This window comes from Venustampulla echinocandica (assembly GCF_003357145.1).
Source record: "Venustampulla echinocandica strain BP 5553 chromosome Unknown scaffold_0, whole genome shotgun sequence".
Taxonomy (NCBI): domain Eukaryota; kingdom Fungi; phylum Ascomycota; class Leotiomycetes; order Helotiales; family Pleuroascaceae; genus Venustampulla; species Venustampulla echinocandica.
Genome location: NW_022474205.1, coordinates 2,263,513 through 2,282,509, shown reverse-complemented (window position 1 = coordinate 2,282,509; position 18,997 = coordinate 2,263,513). Strand labels below are relative to the sequence as shown.

At 48.1% G+C, this 18,997-nt stretch overlaps 7 protein-coding genes across 7 annotated transcripts; 5 read left to right on the top strand and 2 right to left on the bottom strand.

Moving 5' to 3' along the window:
- Positions 1 to 533: 533 nt before the first annotated feature.
- BP5553_00702 (putative multicopy suppressor of los1-1) lies at positions 534 to 1,316 on the bottom strand (the record flags this gene model as incomplete). Its single annotated transcript, XM_032009325.1, has 1 exon — positions 534 to 1,316. One exon carries the CDS (start codon positions 1,314 to 1,316, stop codon positions 534 to 536), a length of 783 nt encoding a protein of 260 aa, XP_031873379.1.
- Positions 1,317 to 3,342: 2,026 nt separating this feature from the next.
- BP5553_00701 (4-nitrophenylphosphatase) lies at positions 3,343 to 4,454 on the top strand (the record flags this gene model as incomplete). Its single annotated transcript, XM_032009324.1, has 3 exons — positions 3,343 to 3,415; positions 3,557 to 3,625; positions 3,700 to 4,454. 3 exons carry the CDS (start codon positions 3,343 to 3,345, stop codon positions 4,452 to 4,454), a joined length of 897 nt encoding a protein of 298 aa, XP_031873378.1.
- Positions 4,455 to 4,747: 293 nt separating this feature from the next.
- BP5553_00700 (Uncharacterized protein) lies at positions 4,748 to 6,751 on the top strand (the record flags this gene model as incomplete). The annotated part of the gene is made up of 1 exon (XM_032009323.1): positions 4,748 to 6,751. The coding sequence occupies one exon, from the start codon at positions 4,748 to 4,750 to the stop codon at positions 6,749 to 6,751; it is 2,004 nt and encodes a 667-aa protein (XP_031873377.1).
- Positions 6,752 to 7,779: 1,028 nt separating this feature from the next.
- On the top strand, positions 7,780 to 8,434 carry BP5553_00699 (Uncharacterized protein; the record flags this gene model as incomplete). The annotated part of the gene is made up of 3 exons (XM_032009322.1): positions 7,780 to 7,829; positions 7,877 to 8,211; positions 8,268 to 8,434. The coding sequence occupies 3 exons, from the start codon at positions 7,780 to 7,782 to the stop codon at positions 8,432 to 8,434; spliced, it is 552 nt and encodes a 183-aa protein (XP_031873376.1).
- Positions 8,435 to 10,082: 1,648 nt separating this feature from the next.
- BP5553_00698 (SPOC protein) lies at positions 10,083 to 12,595 on the top strand (the record flags this gene model as incomplete). The annotated part of the gene is made up of 7 exons (XM_032009321.1): positions 10,083 to 10,594; positions 10,641 to 10,701; positions 10,751 to 11,284; positions 11,331 to 11,722; positions 11,773 to 11,984; positions 12,040 to 12,506; positions 12,554 to 12,595. The coding sequence occupies 7 exons, from the start codon at positions 10,083 to 10,085 to the stop codon at positions 12,593 to 12,595; spliced, it is 2,220 nt and encodes a 739-aa protein (XP_031873375.1).
- Positions 12,596 to 13,920: 1,325 nt separating this feature from the next.
- Positions 13,921 to 14,712, top strand: BP5553_00697 (uncharacterized protein; the record flags this gene model as incomplete). The annotated part of the gene is made up of 1 exon (XM_032009320.1): positions 13,921 to 14,712. The coding sequence occupies one exon, from the start codon at positions 13,921 to 13,923 to the stop codon at positions 14,710 to 14,712; it is 792 nt and encodes a 263-aa protein (XP_031873374.1).
- A 1,292-nt stretch (positions 14,713 to 16,004) lies between these two features.
- Positions 16,005 to 17,639, bottom strand: BP5553_00696 (uncharacterized protein; the record flags this gene model as incomplete). The annotated part of the gene is made up of 1 exon (XM_032009319.1): positions 16,005 to 17,639. The coding sequence occupies one exon, from the start codon at positions 17,637 to 17,639 to the stop codon at positions 16,005 to 16,007; it is 1,635 nt and encodes a 544-aa protein (XP_031873373.1).
- Between the last annotated feature and the right edge of the window lie 1,358 nt (positions 17,640 to 18,997).

The following is an 18,997-nucleotide window of genomic DNA, read 5'->3' as shown; positions in this document are numbered from 1 at the left end:
ATTTGTGGTGTTTGTTGCACGTCGCAATGATTTGACGTAACTATTCCGCACCCTTTGGTGATGCAAGTGGGTCATTTGAGAAGAAATTCGCTGGAAAGGGAACCGATGGCGTTCTGTTTGCTTATTATTGCTGCTCCTGTACATATTAATCTCCTACATAAAATGTGTCCTTAGCGAGAGTAAGCCCTATATGCTTGGAGGTAGAAGATAAAGAGGACTGATAGTAGCTGAGGAAATTGGCATGTCAAGCATCGACTTCTTTTAAAGTTTATAGTCTCCATTGGAATGCTAGGTCTCAGGAAGTTGATTCTATCCAGCATGCCATGGACGGCGCAGACATTCTGCCCTACGCGAATGTGTCCCTTTTTAAAACACCCAAGCCCAGCATTTTGCCCTGCGAAACTCCAAAGACTATATAAATAAGCAAGCAAGCCATGGGCCGAAGCGACTGTTGCAAACCCCCCCCCCAAGAAAAAGTCACCCCGCACTCCTTTATCCCTCCCCTCTTATCTATTCGAACCCGCATCGCCAAATCAGAGGCTGCCTCTTCTTGGATAACTGACCCCGTCTACCGCTGCCGCATCTGTAAACCAGGTACATCTATCCCCAGCACCCTCATTGACCAGCGTGCATGGGAGGCCGTTGGCCTCCTCGAATATCTTCTTCATAATTTCTTTCTTTCCTTCTCCCGTAGCCACGAAGGCGATCTTGACACCGTGCGTCACAACTGGTAAGGTAAGGGTGATTCTCTTTGATGGTGGCTTTGGCGAGTCCTCAATCGGCGCGACCCAGGCGTCAGACTCTCTCAGTAGCTCATGGCCGGGGAATAAGCTGCATGTATGGCCATCAGGCCCACAGCCTAAGAGCAGCAGATCGAAAATAGGCAGCTTGACGCTATCCCTCGCGGCAAAGCTGTTCACCAAGACCTTCTCGTACTGGTCGGCAAGCTCTTGCGTATCATCCAAATGTGCAACGTCGATTGGGTGCACGGTAGGCTTGCCCATGTTCTCGGGAATCTTATCCAGAAGCTCGGTCTTCAAAAGGTTGTAGTTGGAGTCTTCGTGATCGAGAGGCACCGCCCGCTCATCTGCGAAGAAGATCTCCCATTTGTTGAACTTTACGACGTCTTCATCGGAGCTGGCTGGTGCAAGAAGCGCCTGCGCGAGGGTATTGAGGAGAGAGCCGCCGGAGACGGCGATTTTGAAGACGTCATGGCGGTGCAGGCCTGCGGTTTGGCACTGGATTATGTATGTTCGCAACGCTCTGGCCAGAGCGCTGACATTGGGGAATGCCAGAAGGTTAGGTTGCTTGGCCATGGTGATGCGAGGTACGGTTTCGGATATTTTGTCTCGCGTTCAGGTGGTCGATGGATCAGAAATCGAAGGAGGAAGGTGGGGGTTTGTTTTCGTTATCGATAGCTGTGTCGGTCAGATAGACGATATGGCTGGACGGAGAAACGATATATTAGAATCTGTTTGGGACTAAAACGAGATGTGCGATGAGGATGAGGATGAGAGTAAGAGTGAGAGGTGCGGATAAAAGAGAATATTCAAGCTCATAATTTTTATTAGAGGATGGGAAGCTTGTAGCTCTTGGACAATCTGCCAGTGCCACTGCCAGTGTGCCGAAATTATGAAGCGGGTCTGCCAGGCGACTTATTGCGCTTGCGAGATATGGAACATACCATCGATCTGTCTATCTCTCTCTTGCCCCACAGAGCAGAAACACGACTCAACGCAAACGGCCAATAATCTCAATTTTGAAAACACGGTGACCGCATCAAGGGCGCCTCAATATTAGCATGTGGACCTGGGGTAGCCGTTGGAGCGGATATGTAGCTCGGGATTTCGAGCGGCTTGGATGAGCAGCCTACAAGTGGTCGAAAGCACAAAGATAGTGCTTACAGTACTATAGGTAAGCAATGGAGATGACTTGCAGAAAGCCAAAAGGAATACCAAACGACTATATATCCCCGGGCCTGCGGAGGGAATAATCGGCGATTCGCTGGTGCCCTGCGCGCATCCCTTTTCACGACACGATCCCCATGTGGCACGACGACGACGAGGCTTGGGCAATCACATCATAGCGACCTTACGATGTACATTCAATAAATGTATTCGTCATGGAGTCGGCAAAAACTGCTACACGAGTGGAGTGTTACACTTCTCGGGGTCCTTCAGCTCATACTAACCCTCACTCAGCGAACTGCCTCAATTTATTTTTACACTTGAGAGTTGGAACGGAGGAGCTTCTGCCGCCACTACGAATACTCCTTTCAACCATCGCTCTACTCCGTAGATACTTGTAGAGGTTACTCCTACCATGACATGAGCACATGAGGAATATCTTCGCCGTCATCACGACGCAAACAGACAACCCGTCATCGGGAAGGTGGAAGTCCCCTGGCATACGGTATCCTGGTATGGAAAGTGGTTGCCAACCGCATTGGCTCCCAACGTTGTGATATATGATACAAATACAATCGAGGAATAGGCAATGATAGTTTGGCCGACCAATTCATCCGGGCCTAATGGGCTGTCGATGCTATGCTCTGCTGTACTGTACCGCCCGCGACGGGCCGGGGAGCAAGCCACTTCCTGGATCATGGTCCGGGAGCTGAACCATAGAGCAGGTTTGGAGATATCCAAGATAAGCTTATGGTGCTGGTCAACATGATACCCGGGCGATCAATAATATACATCACAATCAAATGTTGTAGCTCCCTGGCTGGTGTCGGCACCGTGTTGTACGAAGTACTTCACACCCACGGTCTAATGCTGGGCTATAGGTATATCATCAGGTAGTGGGATAATTATTAATGCCAAGTTGATTCTCTGATATAAGGATGCAGGATTCATGCAGGTTCTCCCCAAGACGATGGGAGGAGCGGAAGCAGGGTCCAAACAGACTGACTGGCAGATCGACTTGACATCATTCATCACAGCTACCGAGTAGCGATGCAACGAAGCCGCAAGCAGAGCACCATGTGCTTCGTACCTAGGCAAGGTAGGTACAGTACCAGGTAGATTATTTCCCGTATTCCGCGATAGACGCAAGCGCACCAAAAGCTCCAACCCTCGCAATTGTGTTCTATGTGTTGTAGACACGTACGTCTTTCGGAGGCTTTAACCTGGCCCCTCAGGAATCCGGCTCTGCCCGTTGATTGCCCAACGCCAACGCCAACCCCCGCACCGCTTTTTTCTGCACAACGCAATCAACAATCAGCAATCAACCCCGCCAAAATTTTGGGTGAACGTGAATCTGACGCCGTGCATCAGCCTCCTTTGCAAGCACCAGCCTGTACTTGCACCTGGCATCAACAAAGTTTAACTCTCCTCCAACATGACATCCCTTCCTAAGCACCTGACAGGCGACCAAGCCTCGATTGACGAGTTCATTGATAAATTCGACGTGCGTTAGTCAGTCCTCGGACCCTATCAACATCAGCAATCCGGGCAGGAGACACTAACTTGCCATTCAGGTCTTTTTATTTGACTGTGATGGTATATTTAGTTCCCTATAACTCGTGCTGGACCCTAGCTTATCCTCTGCAAAGGCGTCCTATGGTCCGGTGATCATACATTTCCCGGAACGGTAGAGACACTGGAGTTGTTGAGATCCAAAGGTAAGAAAAAGATTCCAGTCCAATTTTGGTGCATCCCTAGGCTGCTCCTCCATGCTGACCATACTGTTTTAAAGGGAAGAAGACTATATTTGTTACGAACAACTCCACCAAGTCTCGCCCCGAGTACCAAAAGAAATTCACTTCCCTGGGCATACCCAGCCATGTTGACGAAATATTTGGATCTGCGTATTCCTCAGCCATCTACATCTCGAGAATCATGAAGCTTCCGGCTCCCAAGAACAAGGTGTTTGTGCTGGGAGAAGCTGGGATTGAGGCCGAATTAAGGAGTGAGGGCGTCGAATTCATTGGAGGGACAGACCCGGCTTATCGACGAGATATAACTCCAGCAGACTACAAAAACATCGCAGATGGGTCGATGCTGGATGACAATATCGGGATAGTGCTGGCCGGCTTGGATTTGCACATAAACTACTTGAAGTTCTCATTGGCGTACCAGTATCTACAGCGCGGGGCCAAATTCCTGGCTACGAACACCGATAGCACGTTTCCTTCGCATCATGCATTCTTTCCAGGAGCGGGCTCAATATCCATTCCCCTGGTGAATATGACAGGACAGCATCCTATAGCACTTGGGAAGCCTAGCCAAGCGATGATGGACTCGATAGAAGGAAAGTTCCAGTTTGATCGCAAGAAGACTTGTATGGTTGGAGATCGATTAGACACCGATATTAGATTTGGCATCGAAGGTAAACTTGGAGGCACCTTGGCCGTCCTGACGGGCGTGAGTAAGAAAGAGCACTGGGAGGCTGAAGGAGCAGAGGTGATCCCAGCGTATTATGTTGATAAGTTGAGCGACTTGATGGGCTGAGCTGGTCTGCTGTTCCTTGTCCCACTGGGGACTGATACTCTCCTGAATAGGACGGTGCTCTTGGGTTAGATGAGCCACGAGCACGGATATATATTTTTTCGAGTCTTGGAAACATAGATGAATAGGTAGGCATAGATTTATACAGAATAAACGATAAACAATATTGGCCAAAACAAGAATGGGTTTCGATTGTACCTTGGAGCCACATAAATAAAGCGATATTATTTTTGGACCACCACCTTGGAGACGTCTCGGCTGTTGGGTGAGACACTCCGAGGACCCCTGCTCGAGCCATGGCACCCCACCATCAGGGCTTGTCCGGCGGCCGAAACGCCTTTGGTTGGACCGCAGTTCGATGGATTTTCTTCGTTGTCTTGGTTTTTGGTCTTGGGAATGCCTTCAACCTTGGTGACAAGCCTTGGAATACTTGGGTGTGGAAACTGTCGACCAATCTAGCTGAGAACCTGCGAGACCCACACGGCCAGCCCAAGACAAAATATACCCTTCCTGTCATGGACAACAGCAAGGAAGATGCCAATACCCAGCGTCTCTTGTCGAAACGAGCCTCCATTACCACGGCGTTGCAGCAGGAACCTTACCATTACGACCTAATTCTCTACCTGGAGCGTGCTGCGGTGCATGGAGACCTCAGGTATCCTGATCTCGCCGCGGGAGATGCCTACCGAGCACTGCTGCTCTGCGACGAATGCACAGATGAGAGTTTCGAGTACCACGAACAAGCGCTGGATGCGCTGCGTTCACACTGCATTTCTGATGACAATCGCAACGGCGGACGCTGGCAGATCCCAGTCATACTGATGAATCATGGTGAAAGCTATATCGACGAACTTTCTTTACCTAGCGGGGTAGAAGCGCTCAGTCTTGAGGCAGGGCAAGAGAATGGAGGGGCATATCTGGACGGCGACGAGGACGAGGATACCAAAGTACTAAGGATCGTGCGCATGGCTTCGCTGCGATGCTATCATGTCCTGGCAATCAGCTTGATGGTGTGCGGGAGTTTGAAGAGTGCGTACGAGTTCTGTCTCAGAGGATTGGCCATCGAACCCGAAGACGAAGATCTCCTACAGGCACTGGAATATATACATTTGAGAGCGAAGCGGCGGCTCGGGGTTGAAGAATTCGATATCACACAGCTGCCGGATCAGGGCTTGGTTAGACGGGAGGTCTATCCTTGGAACGAACACGAACCAGATCGCTTCTCGGCGGAGACTTTGGCTTTCTTAAATAAGGAAATGGAGACTATAGCTCCGAAGTGTGAAGTTAGGGTTACTGAATTACCGGTGCTTCATGAGGCGCCCATCGAGCCGGATGACTCTGGCAATATACCTGAGATCCGTTCAAACAAGCAGCTTGGTCTCTTTGCGAAAGAAGATATTGCACCGGGTGAAGAGCTTCTGGACGAAATTTCCTTTTTGGCGGCGAACAATGTGTTTAAAGACTCGTTATGTGATGCCTGCAGCTCTGAGCTTCCGCCATTAGGTGAAGATTGCCCTGTAGTCGGCTGCCCAGACTGCGAGGATATCATGTTCTGCAACGAGGACTGCTTGTCACGGGCTCTGGAGACCTACCATCCGGCTGTCTGCGACAAAGATATTGACGCCATAGCAAAGGACGTGGATCCGAAGGAAAAGCCCTTTGCTTTATACCTCCTCCTATTAGGACGAGCGCTCGCTATGTCCACCACGATGGATGTACACCCTCTCGACCTAAAAGAGGTAAAATATATCTGGGGCGACTTCCTCCCGACGGCCTCGAACGCAGCTATTTTGCCTTCCAAGGCAGGTGCTTCTCCCACTTGGACCCTACCTTTCTCCTTCTCCTCGAACATTTCCGGGCCTTTACACACTCTAGAGAAAATGGACATCGATGTCTTCTCCTCCATCGACCATTATGATCTATGGATCTTCAACACGCTGTATGCGAAATTCAGGGGCACGGCTTCAGCAAGGGTTAATCACAGGACGGGGCATCCGGAAGTTGCGGCTGTTCACCCACTCTGGTGTCTTGGGAACCATGATTGCGATCCGAATGTGAAGTGGGAATGGGGAGCTCGGATGCGGTTCTGGTGCCGAGAGACGAGAGTTGGTGGACGGAAAGGAGGGATAAAAAAAGGCGACGAGATATTGAACCATTATACCGATATTGATCTCCCCGTGAAGGAGAGGCGAGAGTGGGCTAAGGGTAGTTTAGGGGGTTTTTGTATGTGTGGGAGATGTAGAAGAGAGGCTGGGGAAGATGTAAATTGCAATGGAGATGGCATAGCGAACGGAGTTTAATCGGGTAAGCATGGTATGGATTGGGTGTCTTCTGAGGATTATGTCTACGGCTCCTATTATGATAGATGAGTAATGAACGATAGATACCTACCTAGGAATCCAAGTTAGAGCCCTAGCTTAGATGAGCAAAGCACTAAGTAATATGTACAAATCAGAAACACGGACAGATGTTCTTACAAGTCAAAATCTCTCTATTTGGAAATCAATTGCCTACAATTACTCCGTATAGTTGAGGAATAGTCTACCTATTGGCGAGCCACCACTCCTGCCCAAAGCCACCACATCCGTCGTTGGTGGATGAGAGTTCGGAAGACCATAGAGTTCGGAAATCACGTGTTAACGCTTGTTGCGCTTGTTGATTGGTACGATCTTGACCTTACACAATTGCCTACATAATCCAGATCGTATCTCTAACTACTATAAACTTTAATACTTATATAGTAATAAGTAAGGTACTAGTTAATCGTTTAATTCAGCTTAGGAGAGGATAGGGAGGTTAGACAACGCTACTCGTTGCCTCATAATAAGTAGAAGGGGGTGTTTAGGGCCTAAGGCAACAATTATTCGAGTAAGAAGTGGGACTGTTAGGCGACTACACCAATTAGAGGTGCATTAAAGCGAGAGGCGCGGTGCATGGACTTTCCAAACTCTATGGTCTTTCCGAACTCTAATCCACCAATCACGGACGTGGTGGTGGGAGCTCGCCAACGGGTATAAAATAAACGCGCTGGAACTGACAATGTGCGATATGCAACAAAAGTCTCGCTCCTGTCGCCCCCCCGCACGCCGCCTTATTGTCTTGGCAGTACTTCGTACCCAGGTATATCGAACCACCCCTAAGCCAATGGCGCGTCCTCTCAAATTGCTATTGGCCAGCCAGACATCGTCGAACCATACCTACTATTGGGTCACTCACCTACCTTAAGGTACCTCCGGAGTATATTGTCCCTCCATCTTCTCAACTTCTCACGAGCTTCCGAGATATCCGCACATCGTCTGCTGCAAAGTACTCTTCAACCACTGCCAATATGCCTGACTTCTCCGCCTTCAAATCTCCAGGTCCCTACCATATCATCTCGTATGTGGTCCGCTTTGCTCATGCAAGACCGCGCTGACGATTGATAGCTATGGCACGCTGCTCGGAACCACGGTCTTCGAGAGCTGCTTCGCGGGAATCATAGCATTCAACACCATTCCCCGCCCTCAGTTCTCCCTACTCCGAAACAGAATTTTCCCAGTCTACTTCAGCGTGCAGACGACCTTGCCAGTCGTCCTAGCATTAACCTATCCAGGCTCCGGACTTCCTCTCGGCACAGCATCTGGTCTAGCCGGCACATTCGCAGAGGTCAACCGATGGAAGGTTCTTGCTCCCTTGGCTACAATGTTTGTGACAGCTCTCACCAACCTCGTGCTTATTCGTCCTGCGACAAACAATGTTATGAGGCAGAGGAATCTGCAGGGTATATTATACTTCCATTCTTGAGATATTCAGCTATGCTAATGCCGAATCCCGCAGAGACCCGAGACGGAAAGAAGAGCTACGACCCCGCCCCTCACTCGAAAGAAATGCAGAAGTTGAACAAGGCCTTTGGCAGAATCCATGGTGCGTCTGCGTTGCTGAACATGGGGACATTGCTCGCTACATTGTGGTATGGATTCAATCTCGCAGAGAGAATTCAATAAATACTAGGCGTTGTGTATACTCGCATGTCGAGATACCGCGACAAAGAAAGCAGTGTGTGAAAGCACATCTACCGCTCAGTGGTCACAGTTGTATATTCGTCTGTTGCAACGTAATACATGGTTTAAGTTTAGATCACTTGATCAGAGATTTTGAAACCTGCGGAACCATGATGACAACAAATAGCCCGGCCTATCTCGTGAAGTTGGCTTGTAATGGGCTACCCCTCAGCATCCCCTTGTCGCCAAATGGATTGTGGATTAACATATTCGTTCAAAGCAACTTTACTGGAGGGCTTCTACTCGCCGCCAGACACCAACACAACCAAATACCAAGACACAACCTGGCCGCTGTAGACAGACGGACCCTACCGACTCGGTTTCTATTCCATTCCTCGAAGTTGCTCAGCAGTGTCCAACAATGAATCGTGCATTTATAGCCTAATAAAAAGGGTCACTGTCACCGGACCGCCGGTTATCAATAAGAATAATAGTTGTCACAAGTTCTAGTATTCATTATAAAAGGTAGATCCAACCAACATCTACTTAGCAACCCCGCCGTCCTTATTTGATTCAAATAAATGCTGTGGACTTAAATCCAAGTACAACACACCCAAACCCAAACCCAAAGTCACAACCGCAGCTAAGCAGGAAGCCACGAACATGTACACTTGTTGTAGAGGCTGGTGTTGCTAAGACATGGAGGCCGTCCCAGAGTGCCTTATATATGCTCCGGGGATAGAACATGGCGTGGGCGACGGTGACCGTAGTGAGATTATGTCGTCTTGTTATAGAAATAATTCCGTAGGTGCTAGTTGCAAATTGCCTAGAGCATCTAAAGAATATTAGATTAACAGATTAATAAATGATTGCAGGCATACCTTTGTTGCTTAACGCTTGGTTAATAGAAATACCACGGTCACAACAAATACTAGAATTGATATAATAATAGCAAGGTGATAATTTAGGACGGATTGAGGAGCCGCCTCGTTAGGGGCTTTGAGCAGAATCGTTAACCAGGACGATCGTTCGGATTGGAGATAGATTGGCTAGTCACACGATCGACATGCCACCTGCACAAGCTCACCATTACTAGCGAGTGCTAGGCTTTGTGCTACATTGCCTCTTGGGACGGCCACGAGAGACCGCGCTTTAGGCGCCATTGTGATCACGAGGGGTTGTCAGTTAATGTGCAGCGGGACGAACTGCGTGAGTTGTTGCGCGGCAACGACGAATGAAAATGTGTGGAATGAAGCTGTTATAGGTGAAGGCACCGTCTGCCTAGATACCTAGGTGCTCAAAGGACCTGGTGGGGTGGCATTGGAAGCAATCGTGGCCCTGAAGTGCTACTACGGCATACCTGGTAAGCACCTCCGGTTAGTAGGTAGGCCACAGTGGTACGCCAGTTTGCAGCGATAGAATACGCCGACCCATATAAATCGTGAACCAGAGGTGCTTAGAGGTGGGACTTTAGTACCACGATCAATGGTCGATGACGTTGGCTGACCATATTTGATCATGTGACTTCGCGTTCCAGCGTGCTGCTGCCTTTACACTCGCACTCGTCACCGCGTCATCCCACATCCAAACTCAGGAGCATACCTACCTAGGTACCCATTTCATCAAAAAGCCATCGAATACATTCGACAAGATGGCGGACAAGCAAGCGATAGTCTACATTGTAGATCAAGGCGCTTCAACAGCAGAATCCCACAGTGGAAGGGAGGAAAGCGATTTGGAGTACGGTATGAGATATGTCTGGGATAAAATCGCAACAACAATGGCAGCAAACAGGACAACGTGGAATTTGGGTGTATTGGGCCTTCGCAGCGACGACAGCGTCAATCCCTTATATTCTAGCGAGGGAGATGAAGGTTATGGGAACATATCTCTGTTAAAGGACCTCGGACCTATGAGAATGAATGAGCTGGCAAATCTGCAGACGTCACTCAAGCCGAGCTCCACCAACTCCGGCGATGCAATTTCTGCCATTATAATTGCAGTTTCCATGATCGAAGAGTTTACTACCCTCAAGAGTGGAAAGCCTGGCAAATTCTTGCGGAGAATTGTCTTGGTCACGGACGGTCAGGGGACCCTGGACGACAGCGACTTAGATTCTATCGCAGACAAGATAAATGAAGTTGACATTGAGTTGGTCGTAATGTAAGTTGTAAATGAAATCCCAAGAATTTAAATTAATCCTATTCAGAGGCATTGATTTCGATGATTTGGAGTTTGGATTTAAGGAGGAAGACAAGCCGGAAGGCAAGGTATGTCGCCCCTAGCCCCTTTGTTTTCAACACTGCTGAAAATAAGCAGGCGAGTAATGAAGCTATTCTCCAATCCCTAGTCCAAAAGTGTAACAGTGGCATCTTTGGTACCGTCGCTGAAGCCGTTCAAAATCTTTCAATACCAGAAGTCAAAACTCCCCGACCTTACTCAACATTTAAGGGCCCGCTTGCTCTTGGAGACTTTGCAAAGTATCCCGACTCTACTATGCTCATTGACGTTGAGAGATACTTCAAGACACATATTGCAAGGGCTGTGACTGCCAGTAGCTTCGTTACTCGAGCTTCTACCGCAAATGAAGAGACTGGTGCCTCATCAAAGACATTAGAAGAAGACACGGAGATGGCAGATGCACCGGAACTATCTGCAGTCAAGAGCACCTTTACTTACAAAGTCAATGACCCAACAGCGCCTGGAGGGAAGAAAGACGTATCCCGAGATGACCTCGCCAAAGGCTTCGAATATGGTCGGACGGCTGTCCACATCAGCGCATCTGAAGAGAATGTGACTAAACTCGAGACTACACAAAGTTTTTCAATTATTGGCTTCATACCTAGCGACAAGGTACGAGATGCTTCCCCCATTGACTTTGTTTTCTAACGCCTTCTAGTACGAAAAATATCTCAATATGGGCGAATCCTGTGTCACCATCGCGAAGTGTATCAACGTTGAAGCTGTGATAGCACTTTCATCATTTATTCATGCTCTTCATGAGTTGGATTCTTATGCTGTCGCTAGGATCGTCGCAAAGGATGGAAAGGATCCTGTCATTATCCTCCTCGCCCCTTTAATTGAACCCGACTTTGAAGGTCTTGTTGATGTTCCCCTTCCATTCGCGGAAGATATTCGCATGTATCGGTTTCCCCCCTTGGACCGAGTCATCACTACATCCGGGGCAACTGTTACAAAGCACAGGAACCTCCCTACCGATGAGCTGACAAACGCCATGAGCGATTATGTAAACGCTATGGATCTATCTACTTTCGGGAAGGACGATGAAGGGTACGAGAATCTCTCTAAGCTGACAGCCAGAGACTGCTGACACCTCTTAGCCAACCTACAGAGTACATGCCGATGGAAGACACCTACTCACCAGCAGTTCATCGTATCAACCAGGCAATACGCAAGCGTGCCATACACCCGGATGCACCAGTTGATCCTCCTGCTGAGGTTTTAATGAAATGGTCTCACCCTCCCGACGAACTTGTTTCAGGCAATGCTTCAGAACTCAAAGCCCTTATAGATGCGGCCTCCGTGAAGAAAGGTGATCAAAAGCCACACCATAAATATTGATGCACATGGCTAACATCTTCGTGTAGTACCACCTAAGCAGAATGGTAGGCGTTTCAACCGGGAAACAATTAAACCGCTCTCAGGCTTGGATGTCGACTCGCTTCTCGATCGAGACCATCGCCAGAAGATCTCAATCGAAAACTCTATTCCGGATTTCAAACAAATTGTCTCAAGTGCTACGTCTGATAGCAATATACACGATGCTGCCAAACAGATGTCTAATATCATATGTCAACTCGTCAAAGACAGCACGGGGGATAGCGGATACTCCAGAGCATTAGAAAACATGAAGGTCCTAAGGATCGAATTGCTGTCTTTGGAAATGCCGGATATCTACAATGATTTTATTCGCGAGTTCAAGCGACGTTTAATGGAGGGGGACTTAGGTGGTGATAGAAGGGAGTTTTTTCTGCGTGTTCGGGGGGAGAAGTTGGGGTTGATTGATAATATGGCTCTAGACTTTTGTGATGTTTCAGAGGAAGATGCTGCTCAGGTAAGATATCTTCTTGTGACAAAAGTTCAAAGCTAATAACTTGCCAGTTCTACTCTATGAAGGTAGGATTGCCATCTCGGGCTAAATAAAAATTGTGATTTTGGAGTTTAGCATCATGATGGGTTGCTTTTGTCGGAGTACCACTGGAGCCATTGTCTCGCGAGTACTACAGGAATGAGAACAGTTGGAGGATTTGACTAATGTGCGGGCCATCCTCCAAAACCGCCAGGCAGTAGCCTCGAAAATACGCCGGTGATTACTAGGGTGTAATATATTCCCTTAAAGTCTAGAACGTGTTGTGGCCCAATAAGTGGTCCTTCAGAACGCCCCGATGTTTTGAAGGGAAGCTGGATGTCAACGGAGATAAGCTATGATCTTACCCCTTCAAAAAGGCACCTATTTAACAGCGGTAACTCTTTTAAGGCTGTCTACATCCTCATGCTCAAGTCCAAAATGTAAGTTTCAACCCGAGTTATCTTCAAAAAGCAACGTCCTCAATGCACCATGATTTATATGCTTATTTCAAATGCGTCGTTGGTCAAGTGATGCATCACCTAATAACCATATTTTCTTGTTTATGCAAATGTGTTAGCATTTAGTTAGTGATTACTACATATTTCATCAAGGAGTGCAAAATCGCATGAGCACCGAGATGATTGAGACTAGAGGTTGAACTGTGAAAGAAAAGGGATCGCTTAATCAGCAGCATCTGAGGGAAAGGGGGGGATTCGCTTAACTTAAATCATCTGTTCATTCCTATACTGTATTACATATTAATGTAGATCCTCTTGAGATGCCCTACAATACGATTGTAATCCAGAATCTCTTCGTCTACCGAAGTTCTTTGTTAACTTAGATCCCTTTGTCCACCGCGGGATTGCTCATTAACTTCGCTTGCTCACCCCTAAATCCTTTATTGTACAGGTCATTTCTGTCATGTAGATACTCCTACAACCCAGGCTTTGTGCCAGTGTCCTCAACACCATTTTCCTGCTATTAAACACGAAGCACATCATCCCAGCGATTCTCACTTTTCTACCCAATCCCCGTTGTCGACCAGAACACAAAGAACAGAGGCAAATACCTCCTTTATGCACGAATATTTGCCCTTTTACATAGTCAATTTCCTGTTTAAAAGGATGGTCTCAGCTACAAACATCTCCTTGTATCAACACATTTTTGTCTTGTCGCATACTCGACCCAGTATTTGTTTTGGTTCAAAACACATTCATCCCAGCAAGCTAATATATCCGGGCGACTCCTATTTCTACGCCGTGTTCTTCATCCTTCAAAACTAATTCACTCTGCCTCATCTCAACTTAGTCGTTTAGCATTCCTTATTGCCAGCATTCCCAACCAGAGCATCACATTGAACCCTATATCGTATATCACAATCCCCCATCGGGTCGCCGAGATGGAAAATGTTATAGCCAGCACCGCTGTAGTCGATAGCACCGATACAGTCGATAGCACCGCTACAGTCGATAGTGCTGTTGCAGTCGATAGTGCTGTTGCAGTCGATAGTGCTGTTACAGTCGATAGTGTTGTTCAGCTCAAAACACCGGAATCATTTACATTTTTCCCCATGTTAGAACCAAAGCTGCGCAATATTATATGGAAGTTCGCCGCCAGCGAACCGAGAGTGGTAGAGGTGGAAAAGCAGGCCGTGGCCATACCCGGTCTCATATTTGGCCAGGATTATCACCACGCCACCGGTTGGACGCTCAGCTCATATACACTAGTACCGGGAATCATGCACGCGTGTATGGAATCACGAGCTATTGGGTTGAAGGTGTATGAGCGGTTGCCATCAGCCAACAGGAACTTCTTCAACGACACATTCATCAACTGGGGGAACGATATAGCCATGTTCGACGAGATCTCCACCGTCTGTGGCTGCGAGTTTAGCGCAAGGGGAGAGAACCCGATCGGTGATAAATGCCAAAGGATCGGTATTGGACTTAGGATCTTTAAGCGTGGTACCTCAATGTCATTTCTAAAATCCGTGTTGGAGAGGAACGTTCACTTCCCCAACATTAAAGAGATCACTTTCGTTCCGCGGAGTAATCTCTCGTATCGGGCAATGAACGGAAATATTACACTTTATGATGACGAGAAAATTGTCCTACCGCCTACTGATGGATTTAAAATCAGGATCTTTAGGAAAGCTGCGAAAGGGGATGGGCGCATGCGCCTGATATGTTGAAATTGCAGCAAAGCAATTCAAAGGTAAGGAAGATCTCGTTCTACACTACTAGGGAGGATAAGCAGCTATTTGCTGATGTACGGTTATTAGTTTATGATCTGTCATCGGATACATTGTAGTTCATTAGATAAATTGGTATTGTTAGAAACCTCCTCTATACGAATACTAAATTTTTTATTTCAGTATTCCCCATGAATTGCTACGTTCTACTCTTAAACAGCTTATATTAAATGGACATTCTCCAGTAACAAATAGTTAAATTTTACTATTTACATATTCGAACAATCACCTTCTAGTTAATAGATAGTTCCCTTGTATGTCAGTGATTTCTTAATTAGTAGACTAGCCGTAGCTACCGCTAGATTTTGGCAGAATTATAAGAAGCTAAAGTCCCTTTAATGGTTGAAGATGTTGTTAGATGTCGCTATAGAAATCCCATCATTATATCCCAGTAATTTAGTCCAGAAGGCTATGAGGACGTGGTGGTAGTCAATAGACGATTGTTAACGAAAAAATTGGTTAACGAGTATTAGACAGGTCTCATCTTATATATTGCTGTTGATTAATAGACTTCCTGATGTTGCTGTATCTGGGGATTGGCAGCATATATCCCTGTAAATCTCCTACTCTAGGGTCAGGAGGCTTTTCCAGAAGCCAGACCGGAATGCCAACCGCCTTCCTTGCCGAGCACAGCAGTTCCTGGGAGAATCCCGGCACCTAGACCTCTTCAGGAGGGTGTATCTCGGGGGAGGGGAAGAGCAGTGGTGGCCCTGATGCCGTCGTCGTGTCTTCGGGATGGAGTGCTCCACGGCATGGGCGCAAACCGAAGCCCAACTCTCTGGAGCCCTTATTGAATATTCGCTACCTACAATGTCTCTAGTAGAATGATAGTCTATGCCAAGCGCTGCTGCCTAATGCTACTAGTCACCGTATGCTAGTGGTCGGTTGAGCTAACTGTATCAATTTAAATTCACTTTATTCACTGGTACTGCTGATGACCACTTTGAACAAGAAGCCTTTGTAAACTTTTAAGTTTCCAGCTGTGGATGTTGGCTGTCTATCGTCTGTACATCTAGGCCATTCTGAAACCAGATTCCACCACCCCCGGGTATAGTACGCCACCAATCATAAACCATCGTATCAGACGCTGCCATCTGGCATAAGCCTTTCAAAGGCCATCACTTTTCTATTCTAGCATATGCAGTAGACAAACAAATTCCTCAGCCCCAAAGCCATCCAAACGCCACTAACCTATGTGTGTATTCCCAGTGAATATGTCTAGTGCCCAACTACTAGGTAGTCGTCTTCTCTACTTTTTCCAGGCACGTTTTTAGATCCCTTCCTGGTGTTGATGTCAAGACTTGCATGCAGGGTCCGCAAGCACTCAGACAGCACCATCTGCAGGCCCATCGGGATTCCGTATCTCTGCTCAAGCAAATCATGCATCCCACAGGATAGAGCGTGTTATTGAACCTCCGCATAAAGCGATGAGCTTGGTGGCAGTCTAGGTGGGCGCGGCCGATTGGCGGACCAGGGAAGACTGTTCCTGGAGGAGCAACAGCTGTGGAATAGATTGGGAAGGAGATCTTGACAGGTGGCGGAGTACGATTTTCATCCTCCTCAGGAGAAGAAGCGCGCGGGGTCATGACCTCAGACGCAGCCTGGGATTCCATGCTTTGTAGCGGTAAGTTGGAGCCTGGAATTTTCGAGCTCGATTTGATAGTGACAGTCTCGGTCGAACCATTGGAATGTGTAGAGAAAAATGCTGAGCCTTCGCTAGAACCGGTGACAGAAAGGTTGGGCATTAACCTGTCATTTTTGGTACGGCGGGCATCTGATTTGGGGGGAAGCTGGGGAATGGCTTCATCCGCGAGTGTAAATGGTGATGGAACAAGCTCTCGTGATGTTGTTTCCGGTTGGTCTTTCTCTGTCTTTTTCTCGGTTTGCTTGTCTGGCTCCATCTCTGACTTCACGGTGGCTGGACGCTGGATAACAGAGAAGCTTCGGGGCCCCTGACTGAGCTGCTCATCCTCAGTCATCCATGTATCTCTTGAGCCCTTCTCCTTGAGTTTCGTAAGTTCATTGCCCATCACGTATGGCTGGGACGGAGCAGGCCGCGCCGGGATAGGTTTTCGACTTGTTGTTCTAGGGGGGAGTTGGAAAGGAACCGTAGGCAAGGAGCGTTCAGTTGGTGGCTCTTGCTCCTTTGGAGGACTGGCTGTCGACCCGTTGCTTGCTTGTAACTTCAATCCCGGAAACTTTATAGACCTGTCACTCTTCTCTGAACGGCGTCTCCAGATTTCAGTTGGGGCTGGAGAATAATCAAAGCCAGACGCGGGAGATGCTAGGATGTGAGGGGGAGGAGGCGTCTTTGGTCTTTGTGATAAAGGTGATGTTGATGCGTCCGCTAACTCTCGACGCTTCTGGTCCTTTGGAGGTAGTGGAGGTGGAGGGGGTGCAGCATCTGAATCGCCATGGCGATTATCTACATCTCGGCGTGGTGATGCCGGTGCGGCGTCTGAATCGTCATGGCGATTGTCAATATCTCGTGGGGTTGCTGGTACAACATCTAGATGGCCATGGCGACTATGCACATCCACATCTCCCGGCGATTGTCTTGTGCTCCCACTGCTGCTGGTATCCGAAACCGACGAACTCCGTGACCGGCTCGGAGGAGAGTTTGAATAGTCTGAAGGGATACTGGCGATTGAATGGGCCTGGGAATGGACGACTCGTTCACTACCTACTGGTCGGCGAGGTATCGCCATCGATGGAGTGGCAGCATCTTTGGGGAGAGGAGGGAGAGGGGATGAAAGATAATATCTAGCTATCGAGGCTGGCGAATCGTTTTCTCGCGGCGCAGTTGGCAACACTTTCGAGAATCGAGAACGCCCTCTGCCAGGTGTTTCTGGAAGCGTTGAAGCCATCGCCACGTCTTAGGGAGATCGATGGGGGCAGAAGCTGGACGGAGCTGGGTTACCTCCACAATCTCGCAGGGCTCGAAGATCTCTCAGGATTAAGCGGCCTCGAAAACCGTTGCGGTCGATATCTACTGAAGACACCGGCCATGGTGTACTTTTAAAGAGATGGGTGCCGTCTCACTCACTGGGAGGCCCTGGAAATGCTGAAACGGCGTGGGTTTGGCGGTATCAAATCACACTTGTGACATTGCCACGCTCCTTGTCAATAATACAGGGCGGAGATCGCTGTTCTGTTATGCGGTGGAGGGGTGGGTGAGTGGGCTGTTCATTTGCTCCTTTAACTTCGACTCCAGCCTAGGCCAGTTAATTACGAGTCAAGGTATGTTGACGCGAAAAGACGAGGAAGATGATTGCAAACTGGCTGATTACCACCGACCCACCCCCCAAACACTAGAGAAAAAGCACGACGACTTGTCTGGAGCACGATGAGGCACTACTCGGGAGTTACCCGCTCCAATCTGTCACCAGCTCAGTGACAGATGAACGGCTCCAAAGACTGTTGATGACCAGATCACCACCCAGTACTGAGCAGCTTCCAACATTCGGGTGATGTTGTTCGTCTTTGGCGCAGCAATAATTTCATCGCCCCAAACTCCAACTTCGCATGGGGACGACCTGCGAAGTATGGATCGCCACAGGGGGCTGCCGGAAGCGGGTACGAAACTACGAGTTATCAAGCTTATCGAGATTGTCGAGTAGAGGGCCACGCCAGCCAAGGGGCACGGCGCAGCGGCAGGGCGGATGATATTATGCGGATATTAATAGTTCCACCGTTGTTTCTGTGTTGCATAGACGAGTTATGCCATGATGGATTGTTCTAGTTTTTCGCTCATCGTTTCGGCCGCAAAGATGGGAGGAAATATGTTGAGAGAAGCGAACACTGTACCAGCACCTTCAACCAGTCGTCATAGACTTGGTACGAGGCCGCGACTTCAGCAGCGCAATTCGAACGACCCGCTCTTCTCCATCGCCCACTCTATTTGAAACATTATTACGCCCAATAATGAGTAATCGCCGGTTCAAATATTCGATATTAAGGACTGTTTGTTTACCGAGTAAATTGCACGTATGTAAGCTCGGCGAGTACTGTATTCTGTACGCCTGTGGCAGAGCAATCTATATGATATGCTCAGCCTGTGACTTCCATACTACATCTTATTGTATCCGGAATTAAGAGTCGTACAACAATTCGTGATAAAGTAAAAACCAAGGAAAATATGACAAGATCCTCCGTATATCATCTAGTTTAAGTTCCACAATCTTCATGAGCGCCGTATTCCCGATTCTGGGGTGCTCTCGTCTCG